At 42.6% G+C, this 19,998-nt stretch overlaps 2 protein-coding genes across 4 annotated transcripts in view; one reads left to right on the top strand and one right to left on the bottom strand.

Annotated features, from left to right (window-relative positions):
* CEP70 (centrosomal protein 70) overlaps window positions 1-11,049 on the top strand; it is a 65,327-nt gene extending 54,278 nt beyond the window's left edge. For 2 of the 3 annotated variants that reach the window (XM_062214149.1, XM_062214140.1), the window contains 5 exons: window positions 236-382; window positions 562-730; window positions 1,378-1,492; window positions 2,841-2,920; window positions 10,788-11,049. In XM_062214149.1, coding sequence (XP_062070133.1) covers window positions 236-382; window positions 562-730; window positions 1,378-1,492; window positions 2,841-2,920; window positions 10,788-10,960 — 684 coding nt within the window. In that variant the 3' untranslated portion in view covers window positions 10,961-11,049. Of the gene's footprint in view, window positions 1-235; window positions 383-561; window positions 731-1,377; window positions 1,493-2,840; window positions 2,921-5,097; window positions 5,776-10,787 lie in introns of those variants that run through there. The other variant, XM_062214157.1, reaches the window with a different exon arrangement.
* Window positions 11,050-12,317: 1,268 nt separating this feature from the next.
* ESYT3 (extended synaptotagmin 3) overlaps window positions 12,318-19,998 on the bottom strand; it is a 45,072-nt gene continuing 37,391 nt past the window's right edge. The window contains exons 16-23 of the mRNA XM_062214128.1: window positions 19,847-19,933; window positions 19,280-19,429; window positions 17,291-17,787; window positions 16,532-16,630; window positions 16,027-16,158; window positions 14,870-14,975; window positions 13,994-14,043; window positions 12,318-13,826 (exon numbers count right to left, since the gene is read on the bottom strand). Of these exons, the coding sequence (XP_062070112.1) occupies window positions 13,790-13,826; window positions 13,994-14,043; window positions 14,870-14,975; window positions 16,027-16,158; window positions 16,532-16,630; window positions 17,291-17,787; window positions 19,280-19,429; window positions 19,847-19,933 (1,158 nt within the window). The 3' untranslated portion in view covers window positions 12,318-13,789. The remainder of the gene's footprint in view (window positions 13,827-13,993; window positions 14,044-14,869; window positions 14,976-16,026; window positions 16,159-16,531; window positions 16,631-17,290; window positions 17,788-19,279; window positions 19,430-19,846; window positions 19,934-19,998) is intronic.

Genomic DNA, 19,998 nt, shown 5'->3' on the forward strand with positions numbered 1-19,998 from the left:
ATTACTTTAGCATACAAATTCAGGAAAATCAATGTATAATATTTTGGCAAAGCTTATATTTACCTGAAGAAACCTAGTTTTAAAAAACTTGTTCTCAATTGGTAATAGTATGTTTTATAAAACATATAATTAGGCTATATATTTTTAAGCTGTTTGGATGATTGTGTTTTATTAATGTTACTGTAGAAATATTTACATAAATCAATAATACCATGTAGTTTCTTTTGTTATAAAGGATTTGTATAAGTCCTTGAAAATACTATCTGCAGAGCTGGTACCCTGGCATAATTTAAGGAAGCAGGATGAAAATGAAGGAATCAGAGTTGGTGATCTGTTATTTATGGTAGATACCATGTTGGAAGAAGTTGAAAATAAGGAAAAGGTAATATTTATTTTTATAAATGTTCAAAATGTAATATACTTTTATCTTAAAATTTTATATGGATATTACATATTCTACTAACATACTATTTCTCTTTTAAAATAAGTGTTTTTTAATTAAACATTTGGATTATTTTTAAATGTCTACTGTATTTCTTTCCCACCCTCTCTTTTGGACAGGACAGCAAAGTACCAAACTTTCAAACTTTGCAAGCTATTGTCTCTCACTTCCAAAAATTATTTGATGTACCTTCTTTAAATGGAGTCTATCCCCGAATGAATGAAGTTTACACTAGGCTTGGAGAAATGAGCAATGCTGTGAGAAACCTCCAAGAACTCCTAGAATTAGGTGATGGCCTTTGTCATTTTTGGTCCCCATTTAATAATTATTTCTAATTAACAAAAGCAAGGTAAAAAGAGGACAACTGGAGCATAAAATGATTTACCTTTTTTTTTTTAACTTGTCAAAGACTAAGATTTGCCATCTACTAGTTCACTTTCCAGATGTCTGCAATAGCTGGTACTGGGCCAGGCTGAAGCCAGAATCTGGGAATGCAATCTGGGTTTCCCATGTGGGTGACTGGTAGTAGGAAGCTGGAATCGGGAGCGGAGACAGGACTCAAACCCAGGCATTCTGATATGAGATGTAGGTGTCTTGGACAGCATCTTCACCACTGTGCCTAATGCCCTTTCCTGAAGCATAAAATGTTTGGTAGCTGTACTGATTTTGAAAATTCTTTTTAAGTATCCTACCTGCTTTATAAAATTTACTTATTATAGAGCAAGCTTCTGTCTGCTGGTTCACTCCCCAAATGCCCACAATGGCCACTGGCCATCACCACTGCCTCCCATGGGCCACATTAGCAGGAAACAAGTCAGGAACTAGAGCTGGAGCCAGGCATTGAACTAACACACTCTGGAATCCCAGCTAGCAACTTAACTGCTAGGCCAAGCACTCACTCCTAAATATCCTGTCCTTTTGTTTCTTCTTTGCAGATAGTTCATCATCAATGTGTGTGTTGGTAAGCACAGTTGGAAACCTGTGTAGGCTGATTAATGAGGATGTGAACGAGCAGGTTAAGCAAGTATTAGGACCTGAAGATCTCCAGAGGTATTTGTTTGAACAGTATCATCTGTAGTGCTGGAAGTTGTAAAATTACAGACTTGAAAAATTGCATAAGTTATCTACCTTCTGTTTTTGGAATATCCTCTTTTAAGTAACTTAACAACCTAAAATAAACTCCCATCCATAGGAACAGGGAAAATGCCAGGTCTTTTCAAAATAATAGTAGATTGTAGGGCCTTTAAGTTTCCATAAGGTGGGTCAGGAGTTCTTCAGCATAAACCTAAAGTTATATATGGAGAAATGCCAACCTTTCTAGCCATTTCATGAGTTCTGGATTATGTCAACAAGCCTTTGTTTTTGTTTTTGTTTTTTAGATTTATTTATTTGAAAGGTAGAGTTAGCGATTTTCCATCATCTGACTCAGTCCTCAAATGACCACAATGGCCAGAGTGGAGCCCATCTAGGCCAAACTGAAGCCAGGAGCTTCTTCCAGGTCTCCCACATGGGAACAGGTGCACAAGCATTGGGCCATCTTCCACTGCTTTCCCAGGCACATTGGCAGGGCGCTAGATTGGAAGTGAAGCAACTGGGACTTGAACTGGTGCCCATATGGGATGCCAGTGCCACAAGTGGTGCCTTCACTGGCCATACCACGGTGCAGGCCCCAATAAGCCCTATTTTTAGCATACTGCCGTAGATCACATAATAATCACTAACAGTATATTACTTGATCAGGAGATAAGTGTTAAGGATTTTTTAAAAGACTAGGCACCACTAACAAAACTTAATGTTTGTTAAAAATACTGAGACACTATGGCTGTACTTACAGCAACTTTCTCCATCCCTTACCCCCAATTTTGTACTATAATATATGGTAAGGAAAGTACACATATATACTAGATACTTCATATATTCTGTAATTTTCCCTGGAATAACCAGTATATAACTTGACACTTGCGTTTGCTGATGTTTGATGCTTTTAAAATCAAAATATATCCCATATTGGCTTTTTTCTCCTTCCCATGGTTTTGTTGATTACTGATAGTTTTATTAATGTTTAATGGGCTACTGGTTATAAAAACTTATTTTTTAAAAAATGTTAAAAAAAAATATTTTCTAAGAAGCCTAGAGCTAAATGAGAAGTTTGCCATGTTAGGATTTTTGTTACATAAATTTAACAAGTATCTACATTGATAATATTACTTTTTTTTTTTTAAAGAAATGCAGTCTTAGGTGAACAAAGAGGTCAAAAAGGAAGGATTATAGTATTTCGATCATTAATTGGCATCGTATCTTTGTGCTTTGAAAATGTCCTGTTTGCATCCATGTCTGCAACTACATGTAACAACCATAAGTTGAAATCTTGGTGTAAATTGTGTGTTTTTTAAAACAGCATTATCAAGAAGTTAGAGGAACATGAGGAATTTTTCCCAGCATTTCAGGCATTTACCAGTGATCTCCTTGAAATCTTAGGTAAGACCTCTGTTGGTAATGATTAAATTTTGAGTTTTAAGATGTCAGTGGGTTGAATATAAGTGTTCCTTGGTCACTGGGTTAGTATTTTTGCTTCCAGCGTTTTGTAGAAAGTGTCTGAAAAATCACCAAATTTTGGAAAAAACCTCCCAATTTGTAGTTAAAGTTGGATGGGATTCGTTCACAGAGCAGGGAAGCACAGACCCTTTAAGGAGATCGGGTCTGCCTTTGTTTTGGGGCCTTCTGAGAAAAATGGCAGTACTCTGGTCAGGCCCAGTTGATCCTGGCATTGTCATTGCGTAATAAGAAATCTTTGTAGAATTTTTGATCTTGGAAGGCATCCAGCTCCCTGCTAATACGTGGGAAAATGGGCAGGAAATGGTCCAAGTGCTTGGGCCCCTACATCCACACAGGAGAACAGGAAAAATCTCTTGGCTCCTGGCATTGGTCTGGCCCAGCCCTGGCTGTTCTGGTCATTTGGGGAGTAAACCAGTGGATGGAAGACCTCTCTCTCTCTCTCTCTCTCTCTTTCTCTCTCTTTTTCTCTCTCTGCCAGGTTATATACTGGTTATTCTAGGAAAAATTTCAGAATATATGGAGTATCTGGTATATGTGTACTTTCCTTACCATATATTATAGTACAAAATTGGGGGTGAGGGATGGAGAAAGTTGCTGTAAGTACAGCCATAGTGTCTCAGTATTTTTAACAATGAAAAAGATTGATTTATTTGAAAGGCATTGTTGGAGAGAGACACAGATTTTCCATATGTTGGTTGACTCCCCAAACGGCCATGGTGGCCAGGGCTGAGCCAAGCAAAAGCCAGAAGCTTCATTTGTGTCTCCCGTTTGGGTGGCAAGAGCCCAAGTGCTTGGGTCATCCTCTGCTGATTTCCCAGGCGCATAAGCAAAGAGCTGGATGGGAAGTGGAGTAGCCAGGTCCTGAACCAGCACCTGTATGGGATGCTATAGGTGGCAGTTTAACTCACTACTCCACAATCCCAGCCCCCCTATACAAATAACATTTTTTGATTGATAGTAATGTAAATAGTAAACACCTGAGAGGAAGAGATGACGTATATTACACTTATGTTTGTGGTCAGATTGAGGTCTTCATTAGTGTAACTGTTTAGCATATTAATAACCATCTTTAATAGTTGTACTGGTAACATATTTCAGAATCCTTCTGTAGAAAGTTCCTCTCAGCATGGGTTCATGTAAGATCATTTGCTTCGGAAAGCCAAGCCTCTCTGCTCATGAATTCTGTATATTGGTCAGAGTTGAAATTGTAGAGTGAAATATTATTACACTTCACATTGGGAAAGTTAAATCTGATTGACAGACATGACTGTTTCTGACCAGGTGTCATTCAGCAGCTAGGTACTGAGTGGTATACAGAATATCAGATAGGGAGAGTACCCTCAGTGATAATGGCAGTCTTAAAACGATGTACTTCCTTTCTTTCTCTCACGTGAGTGGTATGATTGGCTGAGGATGTTCTCGTAGTAGTCAAGGTCCTTCTTTGTGAGGTTCACGTTTAAGGTAGGTTTCTCATTTAGTGAGAAAACAGGCGTGATTTCAGGATGGGGACCATCCTGGAAATAACTTGTGCTTTACAGTAACCTATGGGGTGAACCAAAATCTTGTTTGCTTACATTGTTTCCTTTATTGTATCTTAAGACTTCATAAGGGACGCCAGGCAATTACCCTGACTTAAATCAGGAGCTTAAAGAACTAATAAATACCGGGACAGCAAGGATTGTGTTTAAGCTAAAGGGAGAACAACCAAATTGCAACTGAACAGTGGAGGGAGGGAAAGAGGACAGAGCTGTGTTCTCTAAGGAAAAATTCCTAAGTCTTCAGATAGCAATGCTGGAAAGACACTTGGGATTTCACTAGGTAGTTGGCCCACGTGGTCATTCACACGTGCAGAGGTGCTAGCATATCATGAATGCGGGTGATTAGCTCTCCTAATGCGGCAAAGGCCAGAGTAAGAGGGCCCTGTGCAGCGTCTGCTCTGGAATCGGGGCACCCACTCACTGCCACTGGGGAAACAGCCTGTGCACAGAAGCAACAGTGTTGTGCCTTGAGGTTTGAGGTTTGCCTTTGCATAGAGATTCTTATTTCATCTGAGCTTTTTGCTAGAAAAAGTTACTCCTCTTTATTATTTTCTGTTACAGAAATTGATGACGTGGATGCCATTGTACCTGCAGTAAGGAAATTAAAAGTACTTTCATACTGAAAACAAATCCAATCATTTTTACTGTGTAAATTGCATTCTTCACATTCTAAGAATTGTATAGGATTGATCTTATTTTGAGGCAAAGGTTATATAATGTATTTGCTCTCAGAATTGATCACCTCCTGATTGGGTCACTCTATCCATACAGTTTTTATAACTTACATTCTTATACAACAAATAGTTCTTAAGTTATTGAAAGTAGTAAATTCACTTTAGATCCCTCAGTAATTTAAGTTATTCTTGAGTGCTTAAAATATAAAGTTGTTTTAAAGTAGAGTTTTTAAGTAAAATGAGAGAACAGTAATAGAAAGGTTGGATTTAAGTTCAGGGCTTTAGTGACTTTTGGGGTCAGGGCAGAAGTCCAGCCAGTGAAAGCTACTGTCTCCTGGTAAGGATTAATTGACACATTGTTAAGATATCCCTCATGGCCATTGTCATTTCAATGCAGGAAGGGCAAAAGGAAAAAAAGAAAAAAAAAATGTGTTACTGTGTTAGGCTAGAAAATGAATTATGGGGTAAAAATTTATGAGTAGATATCCCTCATTTTTAAAAGTGTCTTTTTTTGCAATCTTGATGTAATGTACTTTTTTTTAATAAGGACCTAAGATTTCAAATAAAGTTTTTGTAAATAATTTCCAAACTTCAGTGTTCTTAGTGACTTCCTTGTGTTATGGAGAGTCATATTCTATTCCTAACCTGAGCCTTCCTTGACAACTGGTTGACCCTTTGCTGCACTTAACATAAGGTACGTTTCTTGCTGGCTGCTACTTACTCTCCATCCTTAATATTCAGTCTGATTCTGCCTCACATCCGTGAGTATAAACCATTTGGGCAACCCCTCAAGCTCCCCCTTTTTAAGCAATAGACCTGGGAAGAATTGGCAGGTGCTCTTATGGGTTGGCAGGTAGAATATTGGAAAGCGTTTCCAGGAAGCAGCCCAGTGGAGTGGAGAGTAACTGTCAGTAGACAAGAAACCAGAGCCTTGGTGTTGTGACTATGGGCTTAGGGATAAGGCACAACATAGTATCTTAGGTTCCTTCTAGATTTAAAATTCTCTGTTAGCCTGCGGTTAGTTTTAAACATGTGCCACAGTTTATCAAAGAACCTGTGTTTTAAGTACCTCCAATTGATTCAATTAAATTGCTTTGCGAAATTGCTGAGGCAGTTTGAAGTCTAGCAATATTTTAAAGGAAGAAATGTGATTAGAAAGTCATTTTAACCTAAAATTTACCAGCTCATTTATGAGCCTGTGGTTAATTCTTTGTTTAAAACAGTTTCCAAACTCTTCTTCAGAGGCCACAGAGGTGGTGTTTGTTTTTGTTTTTGTTTTTTGTTTTTGAGGTACCTCCAGGGCCATTGAGAACAGTGCCACTCATAGATCAGCTTTAGGCCCTCTCTGTTGGATCCACTTTTAGTCAATTTTAGTTATTTAAAATATAAATAATAAAAATTATGCAGTTATTGATTAGCAGTATTCAAATATGAATATTTAAAATCCAAGTGATTCTTAAAACAGTTTATTGATGTATAAGTGACCTATGCTAAACTGTACATAGTAAAGTATATAACTAGGTAAGTTCTGATATACACATACACTGGTAAAACCATCACCACAATCAAAATAAAACATAACTATCACACCAGAATTCTTCTTTGTTCTTTCTCATCTTCTTCCATCCCTTGGTAACAGTTGATCTGCTTTCTATCACTATAGGTTGGTTTGCATTTTTATAGGATTTTATACAAATGAAATAATGTATTCTTTTTTTGTCTGGTTTCTTTTGCTCAGCATAATTTAGGATTTGCATGTTTGTTGCTTGTATTAACAGTTCATTTCTTGTGCAGTATTCCATTGTATGAATATACCATAATTTGCTTATCTGTTCATCTGTTGATTTTTGGATTATTTCCAATTTTTTTTCGTACTGCAAAAAAAGCTGCCATGAACATTGATGTTCTGTTTTTTTGTTTTGACTTTAGTTTTGGTCATTAAAGGTGGAGGGTAAATCTGGTTTCTGTTAGTCCACCCTAGTGAAAGTGGAAGTTTAGAAGTAAGAGTTTTAAGTCTGAAAATCTGTAGGCTTCAGCAATTGTCTTTTAAATTTTTTTCTGAATGACTGTATTGTAGTCAAAGAATGTGATCTTTTAGTATTGAAATTTTGGAATTTGTTGAAATTTTTTATGACTTTAGATGTTATTAATGTTCCAAACAAAGGTACATCAAAAATTTGTGGAACAATGGAATTTTAAAAATGTTTGTTTTGGTGTAAAAAGTTGAAATTATACGCAAGCAAATACACATATATATGACAGGTCTTCAAAACGTTCACTGACAATGCATATTATGAAAAAACTAAGCATGGATCTTAAAGTTTAAGAGCCCTCATATTTTATGCTCTTTTAAAAAAGTCTAGTCCTTATTGTACCTATGTCGTGTTGTATTGCTTAGCTCTCCATTTCTGTCACTATTTTTGTCTGCTTAATATTTCAGTTTCTGTGATACTAAAATCTCTATGGATTATCAACTTTTTTTTTTTTTATTAAACTTTTATTTAATGAATATAAATTTCCAAAGTATAGCTTATGGGTTACAATGGTTTCCCCCCTCCCATAACTTCCCTCCCGCCCACAACCCTCCCCCCTCCCGCTCCCTCTCCCCTTCCATTCATGTAAAGATTCATTTTCAATTCTCTTTGTATACAGAAGATCAGTTTAGTATATACTAGGTAAAGATTTCAACATTTTGCCCATATAGCAACATCAAGTGAAAAAACTACCATTGGATTACTAATTATAGCATTAAATAGCAATGTACAGCACATTAAAGACAGAGATCCTACATAATTTTTTTTTCAAAATAATTAATTTTCTATGCCATTTCCATTTTAACACCAGGTTGTTTTTTTTTTTTTTCATTTCCAATTCTCTTTATATACAGAAGATCACTTCAGTATATAATTAGCAAAGACCTCATCAGTCTGCGCCCACACAGAAACGCAAAGTATAAAAATACTGTTTCAGTACCAGTCCTAGCATCACTTGGCTTTAGACGACACATTAGGGACAGATCCCGCATGGGGTGTAAGTACACAGTGACTCCTGTTGCTGACTTAACAATTTGACACTCCTGTTCATGGCGTCAGTAATCTCCCTAGGCTCTAGTCATGAGTTGCCAGGGCTATGGAAGCCTTTAGAGTTCGCTGACTTTGATATTGTTCCGATAGGGTCATAGTCAAAGTGGACTTTAATTCTACATATTGATCAGGTTAGAGAGAATCGGGTCTTTCAACCTCAAACATGACATGCCTCTCCATTTGTGTATGCTTACTTTAACATCCCTTCAAAAACTTTTATAATCTTCCTATAGGGGTTATTGCTGAATGCATACGTAGTTCTTGATGTTTTATGCACTTATAAATTATCCTTTTAAAATTTAATTTTCTCATGGCTGAGGGTACAGAGAACTACAATTGACTTTTTAAAAAAGGTTTGGGGCTTGGGCTGTGTCATAGTGGGTAAAGCCACCACCTGCAGTGCTGGCATCCCATGTGAGTGCTGGTTTGCATCCTGGCTGCTCCACTTCCAATCCAGTTCCCTGCTAATGTGCCTGGGAAAGCAGTAGAAAATGTCCCAAGTGCTTGGGTCCTTGCACTCACATGGGAGATCCAAAAGAAGCTCCTGGCTTCAGATCAGCCTGGCTCTGGCTGTTGTGGCCACTTGGGGAGTGAACCAGTGGATGGAATATTCTCATTCTCTCTCCTCCCCTTCCTCTCTCCCTCCCTGTAATTCTGCCTTTCAAATTTTTTAAATGTTTATTTATTTGAACGTCCAAGTGACAGAGGGAGAAGGAATGGGAGGTAAAGAGGGAGAGAGCATGATTGATCAATCATCTGGTTCAATCCCCAGACATCCATAGCAGCCAGGGCTGGGCCAGCCAGAAGCCCAGAACTCCGCCCAGACCTTCCATATAGGTGGTAGGATCCCAGGTACTTAGACCATCTTCTGAATTTCCCAGGTGCATTAACCAGGGACCTGGATTGGAAGTGGAGCAGCCGGGACTCCAACCAGCAGCACTCTGATATGGGATGCTGGTGTCTTAAGTGGTGGCTTAACTCACTACACCAGTGCTGGCCTTATATGATCTTTTAAAAATATATATTTACTTAGTATCCAGTGACCTTACTAAAAACTTTGATTAGTTCTAACAATTTAAATTGTTTTGGATTTTATGCTCATGATGCTATCATGTGAATATAATAGCTTTGGTTAGATTTTTTTTCTTAGAAGTACTGGTAGGAAACATCCCTTTCTTAACATCCCTTTCTACCACGAATATAAACAGAATTCAAAGTATTCTTGGGTATCTTTTTCAGCTTTTGTTTTCTATATTTCTGTTTTGAACCTCTTATAAACGGCATTTAGTAATGTCTTTCACCTTCATGCCATTTGATGTTCTAGATTTTAACTTTGATTATAAATATATTTAGTGATTTTTTTTTTACCATCTTCTGTATTTTTCTATGCTCTTTGTCTTTTGTTTTTGAGGAATTAAATTTCATAGCCTTTTCTCCACTGACTTGGTAGGTTGGCTTTTTTTTTTTTTTTTTTAAGATTTATTTATTTGAAAGATAGTTACAGAGATCTTCCATCCAGCTGCTTAACTCCTCAAATGGCCTTAATGGCCAGAGCTGGGCCAGGCCAAAGCCAAGAGCTTCTGGGTCTCCTATGTGGATGGCAGGGGCCCAAGTACTTGGGCCATCATCTGCTGCCTCCCAGGGTACACATTAGTGGGAAGGTAGATCAGAAGCAGAGACAGGACTCAATTTCAGGCACTCGGATATTGGGATGCAGGCATCCCAAACAGGGATTAGCCCATTGTACCACAATGACCACACACACACACACACACACCACCACCCCCCCACCATGTGAAAAATTTAGTACGTGAATTGCTGACTAGTAAAAGATGATTACTAAAAGGGGCAGGGGGGGTCAAAGAGGACCCTAAGGGACACAGAGTAGCCACTTCAGAAAGCAGATACTACTTCTAGGGTTGAGGAAGAGTGAACAAGGAAGGGACTTAGAAACCTAGAAAGTGCCTCTCTCCAAGCTGATTCGGAACTTTGAAGAAAGGCCTGGCTGCCATAGGAACGTGCAACCACCTTGTGGCCACGAAACTTGCCCTGCGTGCTGCTGAAACAGGAAGGGTGTAGGCAGAGCGTGGGGGTGTGGCCAAGGGTAACCTGAGCCGTGCTTAGGTGGATGAGAACTGGCCCCACAAGCCAATCAGCTGACCGCTTGGAAGGTGGTTCTTAGCAGAGGAAAAGCCCGTTCTTCCTGCTGTAACTGGGTCCTTCCACCACCATCTAGCAAGCACAAGCCCACTGGCAAGGGATGTGTCCATTTGAAGCTGCAAGGTAGTGAGTTAGCTGACTCACACACTTTTCTATTTTTAAAATAAGTAGCTTCCCAAACAAGGCCTGAACCTCTTCTGAACCAGCCTGTCCCTTCACAGCTGTTGGGACTTGGCATTGTAGTGCCACTTCTGTTTTTGAACCTTTACAAAAATCTTCGCTTGGGTGTTTGGAACAATTAGGACTGACTTGGGTTTCCCATTGTGTGTTACAGGTTTCGTTGCTGCCCACTGCTGTGGGTTTTGTTCCACTGTTTTTGCTGGGGGCTTCCCTTTAGTGGCAGTTAGCTGCTGCTCTGGTCCCGCCTGTGCCCTGCATGTGAGTGGCAACCCCGAGGGCCTGTTTCAGGTTTGGCTCCATCAGGACATTACAGGGTCTGGGTTCTAAGCCAGTTTTCAACTTCCTTTCTCCTTTGGGGTTTCTTCACCAAGCTGATGGTGTGTAGCTCAGGCCCTGTGTTCCTGTGGGGCAGATTAGCTGACTGACCCTACCAGGTCCTTGTCCTCACTGACAGCCAACGTGTTTTCTGATGAAACACTTCCTGGATTTCTGGCCCCTCGTACAGGGCCTGCAGCCTCACCTCCCATGTGGCGTATGCTGAAATTCTCGTTCCCTTCGACACTTGAACTCCTTTGCACTGCTTTTGGTTTTCCTCTTTGGACTATCATTGGGAATTTCTTTGCTTTACCTTTTTTTAAATTGGCACAAAAATTGTACATGTTTATGAGCCTCTGTGATACAGTATATGAATACATTGTATAATGTTCAAATTATGGTAAACACATCGCCTCAAACATCATTTCCTTGTGAAATATTCAAAATCCTTTTGCAAAGTACATTGTATAGTTACTCTACAAAACGAGAGACCACCACAGCCTGCTTCTCCTTTGTAACTTAATATTCCATTGATCAGTCTTCCCCATCCCTGCTTAACATCTGCTCCCCCCAGCCTCTGGTAACCACTGTTCTACTCCCGGATCCCATGTGTGAGGGAGGCCAGGCAGTATTTGACTTTCTGTGCCGGCTTACTTCACTGATGACCTACAGTTCATCCGTGTTGTCACGAATGACGTGATTCATTCTTTATGGCTGAGTAGTATTCCCATGTGTATGTACATCACATTTTCATCAGTTGACAGGCACTTGGTTTGCTTCCATTTCTTGGCTGTTGTGAATAATGGTGCTACAAACAGGAGCGCAGATGTCTCTTTAGTATACTGACTTTATTTCCATTGGATAGACCCAGAAGATCAAGTTTTATTTTTAGCCTTCTGAGAAAATTCTATACTGTTTCCATAATGGCTATACTAATATATATTCCCACCAACAGTGACAGTGTGTAAGGGGTCCCTTTTCTCTGTATCCTTGCCAACACTTACCTTTGTCTTTCTGATAACAGCCATTCTGACTGAGGTAAGATGGTAGCTCGTGGTCTTTATGTTTCCCTGACAATTATTGCTGTTGAGCATTTTTTCCTGTACCCTATTTGCTACGTGGGTGTCTTTTGAGAAATCTGTTTAGGTTTATTGCCCTCCTTTTTCCTTTGCTATTAAGTATTATATATACTATGGAGGCTAACCCCTTGTCAGATTTGGTGTTTACAAATATTTTCTTGTTTTCTGTAAGTCATCTGTTTCCTGTGCCATACAGATGCTTTTTAGTTTAATAAAATCCCATTTGTCTATTTCTGCTTTTGTTTTCTGTGCTTGGAGTCTTATCCAAAAGGCCTTTGCCCCTTCCAATGTCCTGAAATATTTCTCCTTTGTTTAAGTAGTTTCATAGTTTTAGGTCTTAGATTTAGATTTGTAACCTGTTCTGAGTTGGAGTTTGTATACCATGAGATGGAGGATCTGGTTTCATTCTGAATGTGGCTAGTCCATATTCCAAGCACCCTTTATTGAAGATACCATCCTTTCTTCAATGCTTGCTCTTGGCACCTTTGTCCATATGAGCTGGCTGTAGCTGTGTGGGTCTAGTCCACCGGGCCAGTAGCATACTGCTTTGATTACCTTTGTGTGGTACACTTTGAAATCAGGCACTAGGTGCTTCCTGCTTTGTTCTTTTACATGTGTGGTTCTGGGTCAATTAAAAGTAATACATTCTTCATAGAACTAGAAAAAACAATCCTAAAATTGACAATGTTTAAAACGTCATGGTTCAACAAGGTCTGCTATGCATTTCGAAGGTTAATCTTGATCAGAAATCGGTTTAGGGTTGCTAACCTTTAGGATATGATACATTTTCTGATCCTTTACCATTTTTAAGGCACATATCTAAGAGAAATTACCATGTCATTGTGAGGTAGTCAGGATGGGCATCAAATTGCCCCATTTTATTAATTGCAGCAGAAATGAAAAGGGTAAACCATTCAAATAGCTGAGTTCAAAGGCCAGTAAACAGAAACATTAAATACCAAACACTTCAAGGATTTTAACATTACAAGCCTGGGAAATGCAGTGCTGACTTCAGTATGTGCTTGTTTGACAGACAGCCTGGAGTCGGCAGGGCCTAGGATGTGGACTTGATGGAAAGATCATCATAGACAATGTACAAGCAAGAGTAACATGACAAAAGTGACAGCATAGGAAGGCAGGGGTGATGACAGGGGCCTTGAGTAAGAAAGAATGACCTCAACAGCACCTGTAAGAACTCAGAGAGGGCAACAAATCCATTTGATCTTACAAAGTCTGAAATGCAAGAGGAACATTTATTTAAATACATGTTTTGCTTTTAACAAAGGTGAGCCAGCCATCTCTTAGAGAAGTGGGAACAAAACTTTTTGTTCCAGCAGTTTCCACTGCCCTGCCAGGAGCGTATTTAACTCCTTAAGTATATCACTGTAACATCATTGTCAGTACAACTCAGGTAGCAAAACACTCTCTGGGCAGGCAGGCCCCACGGGGGCAGCCGGAGGGCTTCGGCAGTGTTAGTTGTGGGTTGAAAGTAACTGCCCGGGAACACTGGCGGCTTTTCTCCCCGTCAGCAAAGGACACTTGCTGAATTGGCATGTAATCACCTGCCAGCCGGTGACATACAGACACCAAAACTGTTTTGTCTGGATTTGAACAAATCTAGTCAAGAGAAAGTTTGACCTGACATAACTCTACCTCTTCCTAATACTGTCCAGTCATGTCAGATGACTGTTCTGATTTAAATGACAATATATACATACACACATTAAATATATATACATTTTAACAAACATGGTAATATGTCTCAGCTTCTGGGCTGTCCATCTGGAGTCAGCTCATACCTGTAAGACAGTGGGTGGGACTCAGGTTAGCACTGTGGTAGTAAAGCCTTATGTGCAGGTGTTAATCCGTCTCCTTTCTGGATAACCATACGAACTAAATACCAGTGAGGGAGATTACAGGTAGCTGTTGAATAACTGACAGCAATAAAAGGAATAGGCTTGCTTACCATTGGGAAAAACCTCTAATCAGATCTTCTTTTGATAAGTCAATCAGGACCTAAATGATCAGAAATAATTAGTATAACAGTGCAGTCAATGGACATTACTGGATAGTCTGAACTCACATGAAAGGGTTTGAGTTCTGGGGAGGGGCTGTCAACATGGGGCCTCTCCCCAGGGCACAGGCACTAACCCCAGGGGCCTGGGAAACAGCGAAGGCTGCTTTCCCTCTTTTAGTTTAAAGTGAAAATTTTAAAGTTTCCTCATCTATAAAAAGGAATATACTATCTACTTCATGGACATGGCCTTTAAAATAAGATTTATAAGATGTGTTGATTAAAATAACATCTCCCTTTTTGTTTCTGTTTAGCATTTTCCAGGTGATGTTACCCCAACTTCCCCTTCAGTAAAATCCCATCACCATAAAAATCTTGATCTAATGAGTCCTGAACTTTATACAATGTTGTATTTGTCAAATTTGTAACACTGTGGCTCTTCAATAATTGTGGAATACTGAATTTAGATTCTTGGTTAGTAAAAAGGCTTTATCATATTAAAAAGCCTCCTAGTAGGCATTCAGTTCAGTGGTTGATGCCAGTTGGGACACCCCCATGCCATACTGGAGTTTCAGCTCCACTCCCCCTCCAGTTTCCTGCTAATATGTACCCAGATTTGAATTTTCAGGTTCTGGCTTAAGCCAGGTCCAATCCTGGCCCTTGCAGGCATTTGGGGAGTGAACCAGAGGGTAAATATACAACCCCCACTAAGGCTGTACCCTGCTTGTTTTAGGAACAGCCAGAACAGGTCAGGTTTTCTGCAAGGATGCGTGCCACCCATGAATTGCAGGGAGGGAAGCAGGAGGGGTGGGGTCCTGCTGTACTTACTCTTCCTAACTCCTTTCTTCTGTGTGAGCCCAGTGGCCGACTGTTCTTCACTGCAACATCTAGTGACCGCTTCTTGACTTCTTCCAAGGGAACAAAATATTCAAATCTTTAAGAAGAATATTCAGGAGATTAGATTGTCAACAAAAATAAGTGAAGAACATAACTTAAGTGTTTCATTCATTTCTCTACTAAGAGCATCTAGAACAGCATTTGTTTGGAGGGACTCAATGCATCATCGTTATAGGTATCTCTGTGCTGTGTTGTTCACAGACCCCGAGGCACTTCTGTGGCTTGGGGTCTGTGCTGCTGCTTCTGGCCAGCAAAGAGCAGCCACTGACAGCCTCCTGTGGAGTGAGGCAGAGGCATCCGAGGTCTGAGCTTTGTCATGCAGCCCAAAAATGCCTCTGGATATGCCAGCATCCCATGTGGGTGCCAGTTCGAATCCTGGCTGCTCCTCTTCCAATCCAGCTCCCTGCTATGGCCTGGGAAAGCAGTGGAAGATGGTCCAAGTCCTTGGGCCCCTACACCCATGTAGAAGACCTGGAAGAAATGGCTCAGCTCCGGCCATTGTAGCCAACTGGGGCGTGAACACTGTTCTCTCTGTAACTGACTTTCAAATAAATTTAAAAAAAAAATGCCTCTGGATTCCTTCTGAGGTTTACTCTCAGGGCAGGGAGGTGCTAGCTCTACCCTCCAGCTTATCTTGCCAAGCCTCAGTGGAAAAGGAAGGGCATCCCTTTTGCTGCCACCTATGGCTCTGGTTAAGGCGGAGGAACATCAAAGAGCTTAGAACTTTGGAGTAAATTTTAGGTCCTTAGTTTCAATAAATGTTTAACTTCTGAAATTTAGATAGATCCAAAAATTAAAAACATAAGAATTTGACCAGGGCCAAATCCTTTTACTGCCTAAGACAGAGTATGCAGCAGTCCATGATTAGCAACACTCAGGCATAGGGGCAGTAAAGATAGGTGGCCGTTTTGATAACTGCCCTGGCTGTCCCTTTCTCCCATCAAGCTGTGTACAGACACTTCCTGAAGCCAGAGATCACGTTGTCCGAGCCAGCTCTGGCCCCTCCCAGAATCTGCCAGGCACACAGCAGGTGCTCCGCCAGGTCCTGAACTGCCGGGGCATTCCCTGCAGGCCAGCAGCCTACTTACGTCTCATCGAACAGGGGCTCCAGGGTCTTCCGCTTCACTGAGGTCTTCCTACGACTCGCCCACCTCCTTTCTGGCAACAGGTAGACACGGACGTAGGGGTCAGCCCCGCTGCTGGTACATGGTGTCAGGTTTCTGTTTGGGATTTAAAGACAGGAGAGGGAAAAAGACCCTGGCTTTCCCACAGTGGAAAGACGCCTGTGGGAGCATCGGCTTCCAGTGGGCTCAAGGATCAAACTCTGTAGTCTAGAGGACAAAAACATGGAAGTCTGCAGGGTTTCGAGGACAACATAGCAGGTGCGTGGCTTTTGAAGTTGGGGACTACCACTTAGGAAGATGGGGCTGCTGCTCCCACGAGCAGGTACACAATGCCTGCGTCTGAGCAGACAACCTCGTGCACTGGGCAGTCTTTACAGCTCCTGCTTCCTCAGGTTGCTGAGCTACCTTGGGGCTCCCAGTGCCCCCACTCTCCCAGGGCGGGTGCCTGGCAACCCCCAAGTCCCCTCACCTGCAACCATTGATCAGCACGCGGAGGCAGCGCCGCAGACACACGTAGCGCACCGTGAGCCGCACCTCGCCCAGCCGCCGCTGCCTGCCGTCCTCACCTCTGGAAAGAGAGGCCTTGTTATTGTCATCACAGGTGCTGGCCCTCTCCCCTCACCCCCACCCAGAGAAGCGGCTCCTCCTTGAGGGACACAGAGCCCTGAGGGTCAGCACAGTCGCTCAGTAAGGTTGCTTCCAGCTGGGAGTCAGGTGCACACAACGCTCACTCTCCACCGTGGGAAGAGTGTGGGCCCTGGGGGGGCTGTGCCTTTGTAAGCGTGACTCCTCGCGGGGCCTGGGTGGATTTCTTCAACCCTATCCTGTAGGGTTACTATGAATATGGATTCAAGCAGATAGCATGCTGAGTCCGTCATAAACACTACATGGTAGCCACTGATTACTTAATTCCATAGTTGAAGCCTTCCATGTGATCCCAGTAAAGCTCTAGAGCTCAGCAAATGTTCCTGCTGGCAGGAGCCCTCACCACCCCAAGGCCAGCATCTGTGCCAGTCGGTTCATGTCAGAGCCATAACCAGGCTGTGTGGCTCAAACTCTCCCCTGCCCTAGGCTCCTTCTACCCCACCATGCTGCCTCTCATGAAGACCTTTTGTGGAAAACCAGAACTTGCACGGACATTTAATAAATACTCTCATCTACGTTTCTGGCCAGGGCAGTATTTTTCATGCAGGTGAGCTGAGAAAAGATGAAGCAGAGAGGTGCATACTCGGTGTTGAGGCTGACATCTGTCAGGTCAAAGCAGGAAGAGGCCAGGGAGCTGAGTGAGGCCATGCTGGGAGCCAGCCTCTTGGGCGGCCATACGAATGGGGAGGCAGGGCCTTTCACGGGCCTGGGTGACTTGATGGGCCCTGGAGAGTGGGGGCCTGGGACAGTCAGGAAGATGGTGGCTGGGCTCCTCTTCTCCCCCAGGGGCTCACAGAACCCTTTGGCACTGTCCTTGCCTTTGGGCCCTGGGCCCTTCTCTTGGGGTAGAGGCTGGGTGGCAGCAGTGCTGGTACTGCTGGCGGCTGGGGTGGTCTCGGAGACTTCCTGGGTGGCAGGAGCAGAGTCCAGGGGCGGTGGCAGATCAGCAGGGCCTTCTTCATGGCATGGGGCTTCGGGACCCTGGCTGGTGGCCACCTTCTTGATGAACAGAGGGCCTTTCTTTAGGGCTTCAGGGCCTGTGTATGGGCTCCCCAGCTCTCGTTCCTCCACACACAGGAACTGCAAGCAGATCACAGGGTGGTTTATGGGCTGCGCCCTCCACTTCTGCAACGCCAGCCATGTCTGTCTGATTCCTCATTTCCCCTCAGTCAATTAGCAAGACCTTTCCCAAGGGATTTCCATTTCCAAATATCCTGAAAAAGCTCTTTTTAGAAAACAAAAGGAAACCAACATCCTTTTAGATGCATAGCCAGACTCACAAGAAAGGAAGGGTACTTTGATTTTTTTCTCTCAAAAGTAAAAGAAAATTAAGCCTTCCCCAGGTCATTTTAACAACCTCAGAATTCAAGGAGTCAGGACAAGACCTTGGGGCAACGTGATCCATAAAGATGGGATTTATTTAGTGAAAAAAGTAGAACAAAAATTCCACCCACCAGCAAAGACCAATGATAAGATGTCTGTCTCACCTGTACTCTGGTTGGGGGTACAAAGTCTCCCCTAAGAATACAACCCTTAAAGTCTTTCCTTATATGAATTTTGAGTTATTTATACTACCTGTGGGGTCTTTTTTTAAAAATTTGACAAGTAGAGTTATAGACAGTGAGAGAGAGACAGAGAAAAAGGTCTTCCTTCTGTTGGTTCACTCCCCAAATGGCCGCCACGGCCCGGCGCTGCACTGATCTGAAGCCAGGAGCCAGGTGCTTCCTCCTGGTCTCCCATATGGGTGCAGGGGCCCAAGCACTTGGACCATCCTCCACTGCCCTCCTGGGCTACAGTAGAGAGCTGGACTGGAAAAGGAGCAACCGGGACTAGAACCCAGCGCCCATATGGGATGCCAGTGTGCAAGCGGAGGATTAACCAAGTGAGCCACGGTGCCGCCCTACCTGTGCGGTCTTGAAACCCAAAGTTGAGAAATTAACAAAAATGGTTTGTAATGTCCCTGGAAGTGCTTGGGAGAGAACAGCCTTAATCTAGGTCATAAAGGAACACTTGGATTTGGAATGCAAGTTACAAAACATGGAACTGAGTCACATGAATAAACATCAACAGACAAACATTAAAGTTTAACTCCCAAGATCTCCAGATTATAAGTATTTTCAAAAGACTAAAGATGGAATATAAGTATTTGAAGATTAAAAAAAATACTATGAAAAGAGACAAGGTGATTTTGGCAAACATGAAAAATTGCTATTGAGATAAAAACTGAACCGGTTAAATAGCAAACTAGGAATAGTCAAAGAAAGAATGAGTAATCTGGAAGGTAGCTCTGAGGAAATTAGTGTGGGGCACTGTGAGATACAGAGATGGGAGATGTGAAGATGAACTTAAAAGGCACAGAAGACAGGTGAGTGTCTAGCATAGAAGTTCTAGAAAGGAGGGATTGGAAAAGAAGGGGATAGAGGCAACATTTGAAGTGATAACAGCTGACAGTATTCTGATGAAAAAAATGAATCCATCTCCTGGCCTCACTGGGCTTAGATTTGGGTCAATCCACCTTGCTCCACAGCCAGAGCTCCACACTCCCCTCCCCCAGAGGATGGGAGAAATTTACCCGAAGAACCAGCCTCATGGAGATGAGGCTGTCCAAGCCCGAGTGGTCCAGCTGGAAGCGCTGCTCGAGAGTGAGGTCGGCGTAGGGGAGGAGCTGGCACAGGGGGACGTCCAGCACTCCCAGAGCGCACTCCTGGTTGTCGTCCAGCACCTGGGCAGCAGCCAGTCACAGAACAAGAGCGTCACCAAGCAACCCGGGCCCACCTCACTAAGTACGGACTATGGGGATCTGCTGCTCTTTTGGGGACTGGAGAGGGGCTGGGCCAGACACGGTCCCCGCCTTCAGTCCGAGGAGTGAGTGACTCGGGGGAGGCAGTTACGATCTGTCTTGAGGCCGCTCTGGGCTATGTAACAATGTAAGTCCCCTTCTGCAGGGAGAGCCCAGGGACTTGAGGGTCGCTTCCTACGTCATGATCCTGGCCACCATCTTCAAGGATTTGAGCCGTGTGGGGCCCGAGTATCCTCTCCCACACCTAAAATCCTGCCAGGGGGATCTGCTCTTCAAGCGGCCCACCCTCCTGTCTTAGAACCCTGGTGCTCTGTTCCAAGAGTACAACTTCCCGCAAACCTTCAGATGGAGCCGCTCAGCCGCCACGTTGTGCACAAAGAAGGAGAATGCCTGGCTCCACACAGGGTCCTTGCTGTGGGGACAGGTCTGCGAACAGAGCGGAAGGGTCAGGGTGGCAGGACCACAGGCCACCGGCACCCTCTGCTGTCGAT

This window comes from Lepus europaeus, chromosome 2 (genome assembly GCF_033115175.1).
Source record: "Lepus europaeus isolate LE1 chromosome 2, mLepTim1.pri, whole genome shotgun sequence".
Lineage (NCBI taxonomy): Eukaryota > Metazoa > Chordata > Mammalia > Lagomorpha > Leporidae > Lepus > Lepus europaeus.